The sequence below is a fragment of the Chanodichthys erythropterus genome, chromosome 9 (genome assembly GCF_024489055.1).
Source record: "Chanodichthys erythropterus isolate Z2021 chromosome 9, ASM2448905v1, whole genome shotgun sequence".
Lineage (NCBI taxonomy): Eukaryota > Metazoa > Chordata > Actinopteri > Cypriniformes > Xenocyprididae > Chanodichthys > Chanodichthys erythropterus.
Window position 1 is genome coordinate 9,314,968 of NC_090229.1, and position 14,607 is coordinate 9,329,574.

Here is a 14,607-nt window from a genome sequence, read left to right on the forward strand (position 1 = left end):
TCTCCATGATAGTAGAAAGAACTGGGGAAGGTGTTAGGTTCATAACAAAACATCCTGCAACCTTATGCTGGTGTTGGTGAGGGACACTATTGTGGGATGTATTTATAGGGTCAGGACATGTCCTGAGTAATACTGAACGTGCTGACTCACAGCTTCTTAACCAAAATTGTAGGTTTTGTTTAATATATATGTTATACAGTACAGTCCAAAAGTTTTGAACCACTAAGATTTTTAATGTTTTTAAAAGAAGTTTCGTCTGCTCACCAAGGCTACATTTATTTAATTAAAAATACAGTAAAAAATAGTAATATTGTGAAATATTATTACAATTTAAAATAACTGTGTACTATTTAAATATATTTGACAAAGTAATTTATTCCTGTGATGCAAAGCTGAATTTTCAGCATCGTTACTCCAGTCTTCAGTGTCACATGATCCTTCAGAAATCATTCTAATATGCTGATTTGCTGCTCAATAAACATTTATGATGAAAATATGTTGAAAACAGTTGTGTACTTTTTTTTCAGGATTCCTTGATGAATAGAAAGTTCAAAAGAACAGCATTTATCTGAAATACAAAGCTTCTGTAGCATTATACACTACCGTTCAAAAGTTTGGGGTCAGTAAGAATTTTTATTTTTATTTTTTTCAAAAGAAATTAAAGAAATTAATACTTTTATTCAGCAAGGATGCATTAAATCAATCAAAAGTGGCAGTAAAGACATTTATAATGTTACAAAAGATTAGATTTCAGATAAACACTGTTCTTTTGAACTTTCTATTCATCAAATAATCCTGAAAAAAAATATTGTACACATGAAATGTTTCTTGAGCAGCATATCAGCATATTAGAATGATTTCTGAAGGATCATGTGACACTGAAGACTGGAGTAACGATGCTGAAAATTCAGCTTTGCATCACAGGAATAAATTACATTGTCAAATATATTCAAATAGAAAACAGTTATTTTAAATTACTGTTTTTTTTTACTGTATTTTTAATTAAATAAATGTAGCCTTGGTGAGTAGACAAAACTTCTTTTAAAAACATTAAAAATCTTAGTGGTTCCAAACTTTTGGACTGTACTGTATATATATATATATATATATATATATATATATATATATATATATATATATATATATATATATATATATATATATACAGTAGTGGCCAATAATGTGTGTGTGTTTGTTTTGCCATTTTAAATAAAATTCTGTTGTTCATATTCACAGTTATTGATAAAGGCATTAAATCACTATAAATGCCCTGTTGGCATTATGTATAATGTACATAAAAAGCAATGAATGATGAGATACTTTCAGTGACAATGCTGATACTGATATCTAAGTGAACAGGGTTGCAATATGTCAATTTATACACTACTGTTTTTTTTAAAGAAATAATTGTATACTTTTCTTCAGAAAGGACATGTTAAATTGATCAAAAATGAAAGTAAAGGCATTTATAATGTTACAAAAGATTTCTATTTTAAATAAATGCTGTTCTTTTGAACTTTCAAAAATATTAAGCAGCACAACTGTTTTCAACATTGATAATAATAATAATAAATGTTTCTTGAAGAGCAAATTAACAAATTAGAATGATGTCTGAAGGATCATGTGACACTGAAGACTGGAGTAATGATGCTGAAAATTCAGCTTTGCCATAAAATGTTAAAATACAAAACAGTTGTTTTAAATTGTAATAATATTTAACAATATAACTGTATTAACTGTATAAATACAGCCTTAGTGCATATAGGAGACTTCTTTCAAAAACATTAACGACTTCAAACTTCTGAATGATAGAGTATGTAGTACATTTTATAGCACATTTTACAACACAATTTAACGTGAACGAAATGTATACATATTTGATGAAATGAAATGAGTGTTTATTTTACTCATCGTCAGATTTTCCTGTATTTGGCTGAGCAGTTATTTGGGTGGCTCGCTGATAGATTTCTCTAATGCATAAGCTTGACCAGAGTTCTTGTGTGGAGAAGAATTTATTGAAGGAGGAATTGTAGCACAGTTCTTCAGCAACAATGTCAGCATGTCGCCCTCAAACTAAGACTGTGGGAGGGATAGACGTTTATACCTAGAGCTAATTTGCATACAAAAGAGATTACAGGGACCTCCTGAGGGAACACATGATCCCCTCACAGGAAGAACTTTCCCACAAACACAATGGGGGAAAACTTCAATGGATGAGTTTGACGATATACACAAAAATACATCAGGCTAGAAACATCTGAAATACATAATCTTTCAATTATTCACTTAAAGGGTTAGTTCACCCAAAAATGAAAATTCTGTCATTTATTACTCACTCTCATGTCGTTTCACACCCGTAAGACCTTTGTTAATCTTCGGAACACATATTAAGATATTTTGGATAAAATCCGATGACTCAGTGAGGCCTGCATTGACATCAAGATAATTAACACTTTCAATTCCCAGAAAAATAAAGACATATTTAAAACAGTTCATGTGACTATCATGTAAACCGTCGAGAATACTTTTGTGCGCGATTTCAAAACGCTGCTTCATGAAGCTTTGAAGCTTTACGAATCTTTTGTTTCGAATCAGTGGTTTGGAGCGCGTATCAAACTGCCAAAATCATGTGATTTCAGTAAACGAGGCTTCGTTACATAAGTGTTTTGAAATTTCAGTGGTTCACCACTGGAGGGCGTGACTTTGGCAGTTTGTTTCACGCTCCGAACCACTGATTCAAAACAAATGATTTGTAAAGCTTTGAAGTGTTTTGAAATCGCCCATCACTAGATATTGTTGAATAAAGTAATTTATGTGAAGAGTTTGGTTCCAAAACGCAATAACTCCATTTTGATTAATTTGAGTAAAAAGATGTTTTCTTTACCTTTTCTTCACTTTCACATAGCATCTTTTGGTTATAAAAACATTAAAAATTCAAATCTACATTTTAATTTTAAAAAGTTTATTATAAAAACGTATTATTTTTTTTCCCAAAATGCAATAAATCCATGACACTTTTTTTTTTTGGGCGCCACCGCACAGTTAAATAAACACATTTGCCAAGTACAGTGGTATTAAAAACAGCTTTTTAAAAAAGCCTTCAATGTTTACAGTGGGTGGAATGGTGCGCTGTGATTGGTTGAGCGGATATATCGAGACTGACGTTTTTGTCGCGTTTTGGAAAGAAAGGGAGAAAACATGAATAGAATAACATAACAGAATAACATGACGAATATCGCATTTTGCACAAAATTAATAAATTACTTCAATATGGACCAGATACAATACTGATTTTGGCGGAAACTTTTTTTTTTTTTAAATGGCGTTTATTGCGTTTTGGAATCAAAGCCTTCAAGTATTCTCGACACTTCATAACATTAAGGTTGATCCACTGTAGTCACATGAACTGTTTTAAATATGTCTCTAGTAGCTTTCTGGGCATTGAAAGTGTTAATTATCTTGCTCTCAATGCAGGCCTCACTGAGCATCGGAATTCATCAAAAATGTCTTAATTTGTGTTCTGAAGAGGGACGAAGGTCTTACGGGTGTGAAACGGCATGAGGGTGAGTAATTAATGACAGAATTTTCATTTTTGGGTGAACAAAGCTTTAAAGGCAGAGTGTGTAAATTTTCGCCACTAGAGGTCGCTTATTCAAAACAAAGGCATAGCTTGATGACGCCTTGATTTTGCAGAATCATGGGAGGTGTCGTCTTATCGTCTACAGCCAGAAAAGAATCAGGGCGGGACTCGGGCAGAAATCATGTTCATGGATGAGATTTTAACGTTACTGTAGTATGAAGCAGAGCATGGCCGTGTGTTGTGCGAGCAGAAACAAGAGTCTCGAGAGCAGAGGAACTTTTATTATTTCTGTTGATGAATGTATCCAAACAGTTACTCAACTGTCTAATAAAACACATAACATATTAAAGCGGTTTTGGTGTTTCCATGGTTTCTACAAAATAAAACCGGAATGTCACTGATAGGTGAGACAAGGACGCGGCCTGTGTCCTGGTTAAAATAGCTTATTTTACTTGATTTAAAAATTCTTGGAAACCTTTTGGACATTGTAAGTACACAAGTTGACAAAATATATAACATTGTTCTAGTGGTTTTTGGATATTTTAATCCAAAAAAACTGACATATTGTGCCTTTAAAACCCATGAAAATTCATTAAGTTTAGTATCTAACAAAATAAACCAACTAAGTGAAAATTGAGATTATCGGCACATCCTGGCCAAATATTGGTCAACATGAAATTCAGACCAACACAATGTTCATTTATAATAATGATTTAATAAATTATGGCCTCAAAACAAACAAAGGTGCAATAATAATATTCAAAAGACAGTTCTGACATGGCATTTAAAATCACAAGCGCACTAGCGTCTAACATCAAGAAATCATTTGGAGGCCTCTAGGAAAATAATCTCCTGAGTGAATGTATATGTGTGTATGAAACTCATCCATCCCCACATGAAAGACTGACTTCTAATCTGTATTTTAGCACATAAAAACATTCTGGCATCTTGTGTAAATGATCCGCTGCTGATGCGAATCCCACTCTTGATTATCAGGAGCTGATGTACCAGCATAAATCTGAGCATGACCGAAGTTACACTCCTATATTTACAGTACATGACACATCTGTGCTCATAAGAGATGTCTGAGAACTAAGTCACATCCATTGTTTCCTAGAAACTGTGTGTTTCCTTGGAAAAAAACGTCAGGATTATTACTCCAGTGAGGAGAACTACTATAACACACACTTGAATAATGTATGAAAATTGCACATTTAAACATATCTAAACAGCTCTGTTAGCTAGAGTTTGAATCGCCAAGCATTGCATCTAGATCACTAAAGACTAGATCCTTTAAGAGGTAAAAAGGATAGCTGTTAGAAACCATCTTTGCATATCAGAGGAGCGTATTTATTGCATGTATACGAAACGACGACGTCACGTCACGTCTGTCTTCAGTCTGACCCCAGAGCTGCCTTCAGAATCTGTAGAGTTCATTTGCTGCTACAAAAGCACAATCTTCATTTGGTTGGATGTCCATCTTATAGCCACAGTCCCTTCAAACAGTCCAAGGAAATGTTTAGCACTGTGATTTGATGTACAGATGTATGTTTGTAGTTGTATTGGCAAATGTCAGCACAATGACTTCTTTTATTTGTTTGGCAGCAGGGGGCGCTCTCGGCACATGAGGATCCAGAGGTGATGGAAAGGGGCGAGATGAAGGATCACCTCATTTTGCTCCTCACTGGAAAGATGATCAAGAACATGATCAAAGTTTATAGCAGTTACAAGTTATTAGTGACAGTATAACTTTCATAATATATCACAATGTGTTTTTTTTTTATAATTAAAACAATATTTTAATATAATATAAATAACTATAATTAATCTGATATTGAAATTATAATTAATTATTTTAAATATATATTATATTATATTATATTATATATATTATATTATAGTAAAATAATTATATATATATATATATATATATATATATATATATATATATATATATATATATACACACAATTTTAAATATTATATTGTAATCATTTATATATATTTATAAATATCAGAATAAATTCTGAAAATGATTATTTGTATTATATTAGTTATTATTTGTTTATTTATTATTATTACAAAACTCATTGGAAAGATGATCAACAACATGATCAAAGTTTTTAGCAGTTACAAGTTATTAGTTGGGAGTATAACTTTCAGAATATATTAAAAATGTTATTAAAATAATAATAAAAATATTTTTTAAATAGATACATTTTAATTTAAAAAAATATAATTCATCAGATATTTATACATTTATAACATAATAATTGCATATACAATATTTTAATTATTGTAAAAATTTATAAATATCATTACATTCTGAAAGTTATTTATATTACAAAAGTTATTATATGCTAATTTATTGGAAATATATTTAATGGAAAGATGATTTACAACATGATCAAAGTTTATAGCAGTTACAAGTAACAACATATTTAATAAAACATAATTTTAATAATTTGATATTTATAAATGATAATGTAATAATTATATATAATATTTATTATTTTACATACATATTATATATATATAAATGTATATAATTATATATTATTGATTATTAAATATAAATATTATTATAATATTAAATATGTATAATGTTTAATTATTATATATAACTATTTATTTATTTATTTATTATTATTAATAAACTCACTGGAAAGAAAATTAACATGATCAAAGATTACAGCAGTTACAAGTTATACATTTCATAATATATTTCATAATATATAAAACAACTTAGTATAATATAAATTATTACAATAATTAATCTGATATTTTTAACATTTTTAGAATATAATATAGTAATTGCATATATATATATATATATATATCAGATTAAATTCTAAAAGTTATCATTATAAAGTTGTTTAGTTTTATTATAATTTATAAGACTGACTGACTACTTACCCCTTACTTATATAATAAGTATAATTTCAGAATTTATTCTGATGTTTATTAATATTCATACAAATACTATTCATAAAGTACTACTTTATACAGTATTATGTAGTAATAGATATTTTAATATAATAATTTTTGACAGTATAATTGCAGATCTAAAGGAACTTATGCAGGGTGGACAGACGCCATGTTTAATATGAGTGAAAACAAGGCCGTGAGGGATAAAAGTACAGTGGATTCTACTGTGTGTTCTGTCCTTTGGTATTAATAATGAAAATATGTCTTTGCAAAAAACATAGGACAGTACAACCTATTGAACGTACTGTACTTCTGTTCCTCGCAACTTTATTTTCAATATGACCCTGATTAAGATCGCTCAAGATCCAATCGACTAACTGATGTAGAAACTCACAAAGTATGCATCCAGCACTGAGTCGTCATCTCTATCTATGTCCATGGTGCTTTGCTCAGACGTCAGACAGATGGCGCTGTCCTCCAATGTAAAAGTTGAGCAGGCACATCTGAAACGAAACAACAGCACTGAATCAGAAGAGCAGCATGAAGAAGCTCAAGGACAAATTAAAAGTCCTAAAACATGACAGATGATTATTGAGCAAAGCTGGTGGTCTCATAAATGCCAAAACTCTGTTTGCGCTGCTCTGAGGGAATACATGTGGCCGTGTGTTAAGACAGAGACAGGGAGACGAAAATAGAAAGCATTTCACTTGTAATATTTCTCATCATTACAGTGACACATTTCAGATGAGCGCTGGCCATCTACATCCACTTCGGAATTTGCTTATGCTTTTATTGCCTGCAATAATCTCTTGAGTTATTGATGCCATGGCAACCAGACCCTTGTTCACCTCATGAACCTAAAGCACTCTGTGCATGTGACACATTTCAGACGCTGAGGGTGTTCATTAACACAGACTCACCCTGGTCTAAGGTCAGTACTTTTTTTGGGGAAAGAATCGAATACTTATATTCAGCATGCAAAGACCGCTAATTAATCTATTATATTGATTAAGTCAACAAGATAATTAACTTACAAAGCTCTTTTAATTCAATAATCATTGTTCAAGCACAGAATGCCCCCTTTTGTGGTATTCTGTGTCGTAAAACAATACCTCTATTATATTCATCCTTTGCAAGCAGATGAAATATTTATGAGGTCTTTTCACAGGAATTCCTCTTAAAACAGGTGCGTGTCAAAGGTGAGGAGATCAGTGAAAACCAAACACAAAGAACGGAGCAGAAGAACAAGTGTAGCATGACAGCACCTGGTCAGCCACTCACTAGCTGTAGCAGGATCAAAGAAATCCATCTTGAAGTGTTACACTGTGGCATTGTTTGACTATATTCACACAAGAATTTAACTTTTGTCATCATTTACTCAATCCTCATGTCATTCCTAACACATATCACTTTCCTCTTTAATGTGAGTAGCTATTTGTTGTCCTTTCCCATGCAATTACAGTAAATTGAGGTTTTTAGGCTTCAAAAAGGACATCAAAACACAAAAACACCATAAAAATGTAGTCTATACAACTTGAAACAAATCAAATGACAAAAAAAACCCAAAACATATTATCTAGCTCATTTATGGAAGATTGTTTCTGCCATGGAATAACAAATAATAAAGGTATTTGCGACTTTTTTTCTCTCACAATTGATAGATTATATCTTACAATTCATACTTTTTTTCTTGCAATTGCAATTTTCATATCTCGCAATTCTGACTTTTTTCTCGCAATTCAGATTTTTTTCTTGCAATTGCGAGTTTATATATCACAATTACTCTACCTTTTCCTGCAATTTTCAATTTAAAATCTTACAATTCTGACTATTTCTAATTGCAAGTTTATATCTCACAATTCCTACTTTTTCTCGTAACTGCCAGTTTAAAATCTCACAATTCCGACTTTTTTTCTCGCGATTGCGACTTTATATCTCAAAATTCTGACTTTTTTCTCACAATTGCGAGTTTATAGCTTACAATTCTGACTTAATCTTGCAATTGCGATTTCATATCACACAATTCTGACTTTTTCTAACAATTGCGAGTTTATATCACACAATTCTGACTTTTTTTCTCGCAATTCTGAGTTTATATCTCAATTCTGACTTTTTTATCTCGCAATTGCAATTTTATCTCACAATTCTGACTTTTTCTAACAATTGCAAATTTATATCTCACAATTCCTACTTTTTCTCGTAATTGCCAGTTTAAAATCTCACAATTCCGACTTTTTTATCTCGCAATTGCGATTTTATATCTCACAATTCTGACTTTTTTCTCACAATTGCGAGTTTATACCTCACAATTCTGACTTTATCTCGCAATTGCGATTTCATATCACACAATTCCGACTTTTTCTCGTAATTGCAAGTTTAAAATCTCACAATTCTGACTTTTTTATCTCGCAATTGCGATTTTATATCTCACAATTCTGACTTTTTCTAACAATTGCAAGTTTATATCTCACAATTCCTACTTTTTCTCGTAATTGCCAGTTTAAAATCTCACAATTCCGACTTTTTTATCTTGCAATTGCGATTTTATATCTCACAATTCTGTCTTTTTTCTCACAATTGCGAGTTTATACCTCACAATTCCGACTTTATCTCGCAATTGCAATTTCATATCACACAATTCTGACTCTTTCTAACATATGCAAGTTTATATATCACAATTCCGACTTTTTTCACAAATGCGATTTTATATTACAATTCTGATTTTTTTCTAACAATTTCAATTTTATTTCTCACAATTCTGACTTTATTTCTCGCAATTCTGAGTTTATATCTCACAATTCTGACTTCTTTCTCACAATTGTGAGTTTATTTCTTGCAATTCTCCCTTTTTTCACACAGTTCTGAGTTTAGATATAAATTCAAAATCGCAAGATAAACTAAAAAATAAGAAGTCAGAACTGTGAGTTCTGCAAAAAGAGGATGAGTGGAGCATAACCACTTAAATGTTGATCTGTTCATCACATAAAGTTCCCAATCATATGATGCACAAGTCACATGGACTACTTTTATGATACTTTTATAGTGTTTCTTCCTCCTTTTTAGAAGCCTGAATCCACATTTATTGTAACTGCATGAAAAAGAGTGACTAAAAATATCTCCAGTTGTGTTCCATGAAAAATGTGTTTAATAAATGATGAGCAAATTTTCATATTTAGGTGAAATATTCCTTTATGTATCTCTGTGGAGGGAACAGAAGTGGAGATGTGAGAAGCTAACAGGTGTGTGTCAGGTTTATGGGTCTGAAGGTTTGTGAGATGTGTGTGAAAGGTGTCACCTTTCATTAGATCTGGCCTTCAGGTACCGATCTGTGACGAAAATAGAGGGCGGGGAGAGGGTGTTTCTCAAGGAAGAGGCTTCATGTGGGTAAGGAGTCTGAGGGACCAGGTCAGGACGGTTATAGGACCAGAACACTGTGGTATGAGATGACAGAAACATCACATGAGGTGATTTCCTGTATAAATGTACAGTATATGAAAGTAACTACATTGCTGTTCAAAAGTTTGAGGTTTGTTAATGTTTCTTATGCTTACCAATAATCTAAAATATATTAAAGCAGTGTGAAATATTATTAAAATTTAAAATAACTGTTTTAATTTGAATATATTTTAAAATGTAATTTATTCCTGTGAATCAAAGCTGAATTTTCAGCATCATTACTCAGTGTCACATGATCCTTCAGAAATCACTCCAATATGCTGGTTTGCTGCTCAAGAAACATTTCTTATTATTATCAATGTTGAAAACAGTTGTGCTGCTTAATATGTTTGTGGAAACCATGCTAAAAAAACATTTTATTCATCTATTCTTTGAATTTATTTGAAATAAAAACCTTTTGTGACATACATGTTTTTACTGTCACTTTTGATCAATTGAATGCATCCTTGCTGAAAAAAAACTACATGACCCCAAACTTTTGAACGGTAAGGCATTACGTTTTTTATAATAATTCATACCCAGCAGCAGCTATAAACCAGTGACATACATCAGCGCAAAAAGTCAGTGCAATAATGTTTTGTTCAGCTAGTAAATGTGAATTGAATGAGGAAGAAATGACTGTCTGGGAAAAAAATGTCTCAGATGGCAGCTTGTTTTTCAGGGTTTTTCCAAAAGACACCATGAGAAAATAAATCAAACACTTCCTTTTTTATATCTGTCAACATTAATAGAACTGATTTTGGAAGTATGTCATCATTGGTGTTTGGTGGTGGGATATTGTGCAAATTAAGTGCTTTTTACACTGCATTTAACCCAGGGTATCACTTATCCCTGGTGTTATGCCATTTTTAACCCTGGCTAATGTTGTTGATATCATAAATATGCCAATAAGAATGCTAACCAAGGTTTTACAGATGCACAATGATCAACTAATCCAGGGTCAAATATGAAAAGTGTGAAATATAAAATATGATAACCTAGGATTATTTTAATCCAGAGTTTAAATAGTCCCTCAGATAATAATTTCAAGTGTGAAAAGCCCTTTAGCCCTTAACCCAACCTTTTTCATATAGTCAGTGCCGCCCACCTTGTCCATCCAGACTGGCAAGACTACGGGCTCCTCCAAGTCTGTCCGTCCTCTCCTCTGCCTTCTCCTCCTTCTGTGGGGACAGCACCTCTTGAGAAGAGCTCTTCAGCGCTGATATGGAGTTACGCGCCCTCTTGCTCGGGGAGAAACGATTTGCTGGAGGTGCGACAAGGAGACTAATTATGGACACTGGCTGAAATTATCTGAAAATATGAGGATGTAACTCATCCATAACTGTTACCTGGCAGCCGAAAATTAGACCGTGAAATGAAATCTCTGCTCGCTGTCTAACTTTATTGGAAAGGGTAAAAATAAATCTACATTCTGCTGTATTAATGTGGCTTATAAGTATCAGATTAAGGGGGTGAATTACAGTTTCAGACTTCTTGAGCAGCTGAAGAACATCTCAGAAAGAGGAAGGAGAAGTAATGTTTCAAAATATTCTTACTAATGAAATAAAAGGTCAAACAAGAGTATTGGTGCAACTTCCGTTCTTGAGTTTTGTCATTGGCAGGAAGTTTTAAAGGGGTGGCTGATTATTACCTTCAGTTAGTGTGTAATGTTGACGTTAGAGCATAAACAACGTCTGCAAAGTTACGACGGGCGACATTTTCTTTTACAGAAATCGCTTTTTAAGCTCATTTTGGCTGTGTGAGATTCTCCAGCTTTGTTGTTGTTGAGCAACCGAAGCGTGAGCTGTTAAAGCTCCGCCTTCTTCTGGAAAGTGGGCCGGGAGAAGCAGCTTATTTGCATTTAAAGGGACACACACAAATGGTGTGAATTTGCTCACACCCAAATAGGGGCAAATTTTACAAGCTATAATAAATGATCTGTGGGGTATTTTGAGCTGAAACTTCACAAACACATTCTGGGGTCACCAGAGACTTATATTACATCTTGTAAAAGGTTTACAATAAGGTTTCATTTGTTAACATTAGTTAACATGAACTAACATTGAACAATATTTCTACAGCATTTATTAATCTTATTTATTAATTTCTACATTTACTAATACATTTGTAAAATGTTAAGAGTTATTTAACATTGGTTAATTTAACAATAAATTAACAATGGTTAATAAATAAATACTGTAAAAATATATTGCTCATTATTAGTTCATTTTAACTAATGCATTAACTAATGTTATGAATGAGACCTTATTGTAAAGTGTTAACAGATTTTCTTAAAAATATATGAATTTTGCATATGCATGATGTTTAACACACACAAAAAATTTTTTTTAACCCACTGTGATTATGTAATATTTGGCATACTGTATTAATTTGCTGGTATTGTTGACTTACGCTGAATCTTTCTGAATACTCTGGTGCTCATGAACTTGAGAAATCTGTCTGCATAGAAACCAGGTCTGTGCACAGACACCGTATCCTAGGAGAAAGAGAATACAAGACAATCAAACCAGGAAGCATCCTTAATTCCCCCAGCGGTATGAATATCTATTCATAAACGAAGAGAGCAGAGAGACATATAGACTTACACCATCATAGACGAGTGCCTTCCAGGAGTGCTCCAGCTTCTTCATGAATCTAGGTGGGAAAAGAGAGAGAGAGATCTCGTCAGGTATAAGAAAGCTCATTTAAAAAAGCTACAATGAGCTAATATGCTGTAAGCTGGTCTGTAACATGACATTTGGGCTCTTGGGTTTGTTGTAAACTGACACCAGACTTACCTGTAAGACTGCAAGATGTCGATAATGCCTAGAAAAATAAGTAGTTTCTCATCCCTGTGTGTTTTTGCAGGAATGCCTCCCATTCTGTATAAAAAAACAATATAATATAATATAATATAATATAATATAATATAATATAATATAATATAATATAATATAATATAATATAATATAATATAATATAATATAATATAATATAATATAATAATGTTATGTAAATTATGTTTATTAGTAGTTGGGGAATCTCCTAAAAACACAGGAAGATCAAGACAAGCCATTGCCCGTTTTTTAATCATTGTGACAATTTCTAAATCTTCATTGCCATAATGCAACATTTTATTTTCATGCTTTTTAAATTTTTTACTTGTCATTACTCATTAGATTTTCAATATAAAGTAATTTTAAGTCATTTTTAATTTAATTATTAATAAATTAAATATTAAATTGAAGGCAGTTCAACAAATACTACAATTTATATGTTATATGACAGTTCATAATTTAAAGGCAGTTAAACATACTACAATTCATTATAAATACTTTACAATATATATAAATTAATAATTACATATATGAATAATTACATTTTCTTCAACAAAATACCATTTATAATGATTTTGGAGTGAAATATGACTGTATATATGATATATCTGTATATTCACATAACAAAACATACATTTTGAATATATGTGAACAGCTCAAACACTGGTTTTAGCGTCAAGGACTCACGTGTCGTCGGTGGTCAAAGCCTCAGCTGCCTTGCCGTCTCCCTGAATGGACTCCATGGCGGTGGAGTAAAGAACTTTCTGTCCCACGATCCTCTTCCCGTCCACACCGTTGACGTCTCCTTCTCTGTGACTCTGGTCCAGAACATGCACCCCCAGCAGCAGACTGTAGTCCATGATCTTAAAACTCTCCAGCACCTGCACAACATACAACACAACGTTAAGCACACTGTGAATCTCATGCACAATTGGACGTAGCATGTCAGGTTTTTTGCAGAACAAGGGCTGCTAGAAACAACCCTGCAAAGTCAAAGTCAATTCCGTTCATCATGTGCTCTGTCTAGCTGTTTGTGAACACAAAATATTCCCTGGGAGTTATTTTAGTGTCACTGATAGTGTTGTCAAAAGTACTGACCGTGATGCCAAGTTTAGTTTTAGTTAACTATAATAACCAATATGTGAATGCCCACTAACAGCTCTAAGCTCCTCTACTCTGCAACATTGCACATTATCCTAATACACAATTTTAGTAACATAACAGAAAAAACAGCAATGATGGAGCGAAAATGCCGGCACCTGTCAGTTTACACAGATATCTAATTTAGTAGGTTTTATCCACAGAGTCATGCATCAAATCTGATAGCAAGCATTAGAGTGCAATTACATGAAAAATAAAAATGATCAAAAAGCTCAGATAGTCACTTCAAAATGAAAACCTGAATGAACTATTAAGATAACGATACTAAGGAAGAAAGACTGGGGAAAGTCTGCGCAGTATCTTCAGAAATGAGTCAGAGGAAAAGTGATTTGTTTATCAGTGGCAAGATAATACTATAAACAGACTTTCAGCATTAGTCATCGATAGATCGCCAGATAAAAGATCACAGATTATTTGAAAATATGCCCAAAAAGGAAACAAACCGCAAAAAAACAATTTGCACTTAAGCCTGTTAGTGTATATGGGTCAATGACGTGACGCCTACATTTTCTGTTCGATTGCATTTTTTCAGTTAAAATTTGGTTTAAATGCATAAAAAGATACCATATATATATGTAGTTCCTCTCCCGTGCATGTACTCACTTTAACTTTTCAAAAAACATTAGTTATCTGTCATTTTCTGTTATTTAAAGTGTCAAAATATCA

The 14,607-nt window shown here is 32.3% G+C and overlaps 1 protein-coding gene across 4 annotated transcripts in view; it reads right to left on the reverse strand.

Annotated features, from left to right (window-relative positions):
• Nucleotides 1-3,614: 3,614 nt before the first annotated feature.
• Nucleotides 3,615-14,607, reverse strand: part of pip5k1bb (phosphatidylinositol-4-phosphate 5-kinase, type I, beta b) — a 53,355-nt gene continuing 42,362 nt past the window's right edge. For 2 of the 4 annotated variants that reach the window (XM_067394495.1, XM_067394496.1), the window contains exons 8-15: nucleotides 13,468-13,661; nucleotides 12,742-12,825; nucleotides 12,550-12,598; nucleotides 12,356-12,440; nucleotides 11,052-11,207; nucleotides 9,804-9,939; nucleotides 6,903-7,011; nucleotides 3,617-5,264 (exon numbers count right to left, since the gene is read on the reverse strand). In XM_067394495.1, coding sequence (XP_067250596.1) covers nucleotides 5,262-5,264; nucleotides 6,903-7,011; nucleotides 9,804-9,939; nucleotides 11,052-11,207; nucleotides 12,356-12,440; nucleotides 12,550-12,598; nucleotides 12,742-12,825; nucleotides 13,468-13,661 — 816 coding nt within the window. In that variant the 3' untranslated portion in view covers nucleotides 3,617-5,261. Of the gene's footprint in view, nucleotides 5,265-6,902; nucleotides 7,012-9,803; nucleotides 9,940-11,024; nucleotides 11,208-12,355; nucleotides 12,441-12,549; nucleotides 12,599-12,741; nucleotides 12,826-13,467; nucleotides 13,662-14,607 lie in introns of those variants that run through there. The other 2 variants (XR_010895947.1, XM_067394497.1) reach the window with 2 other exon arrangements.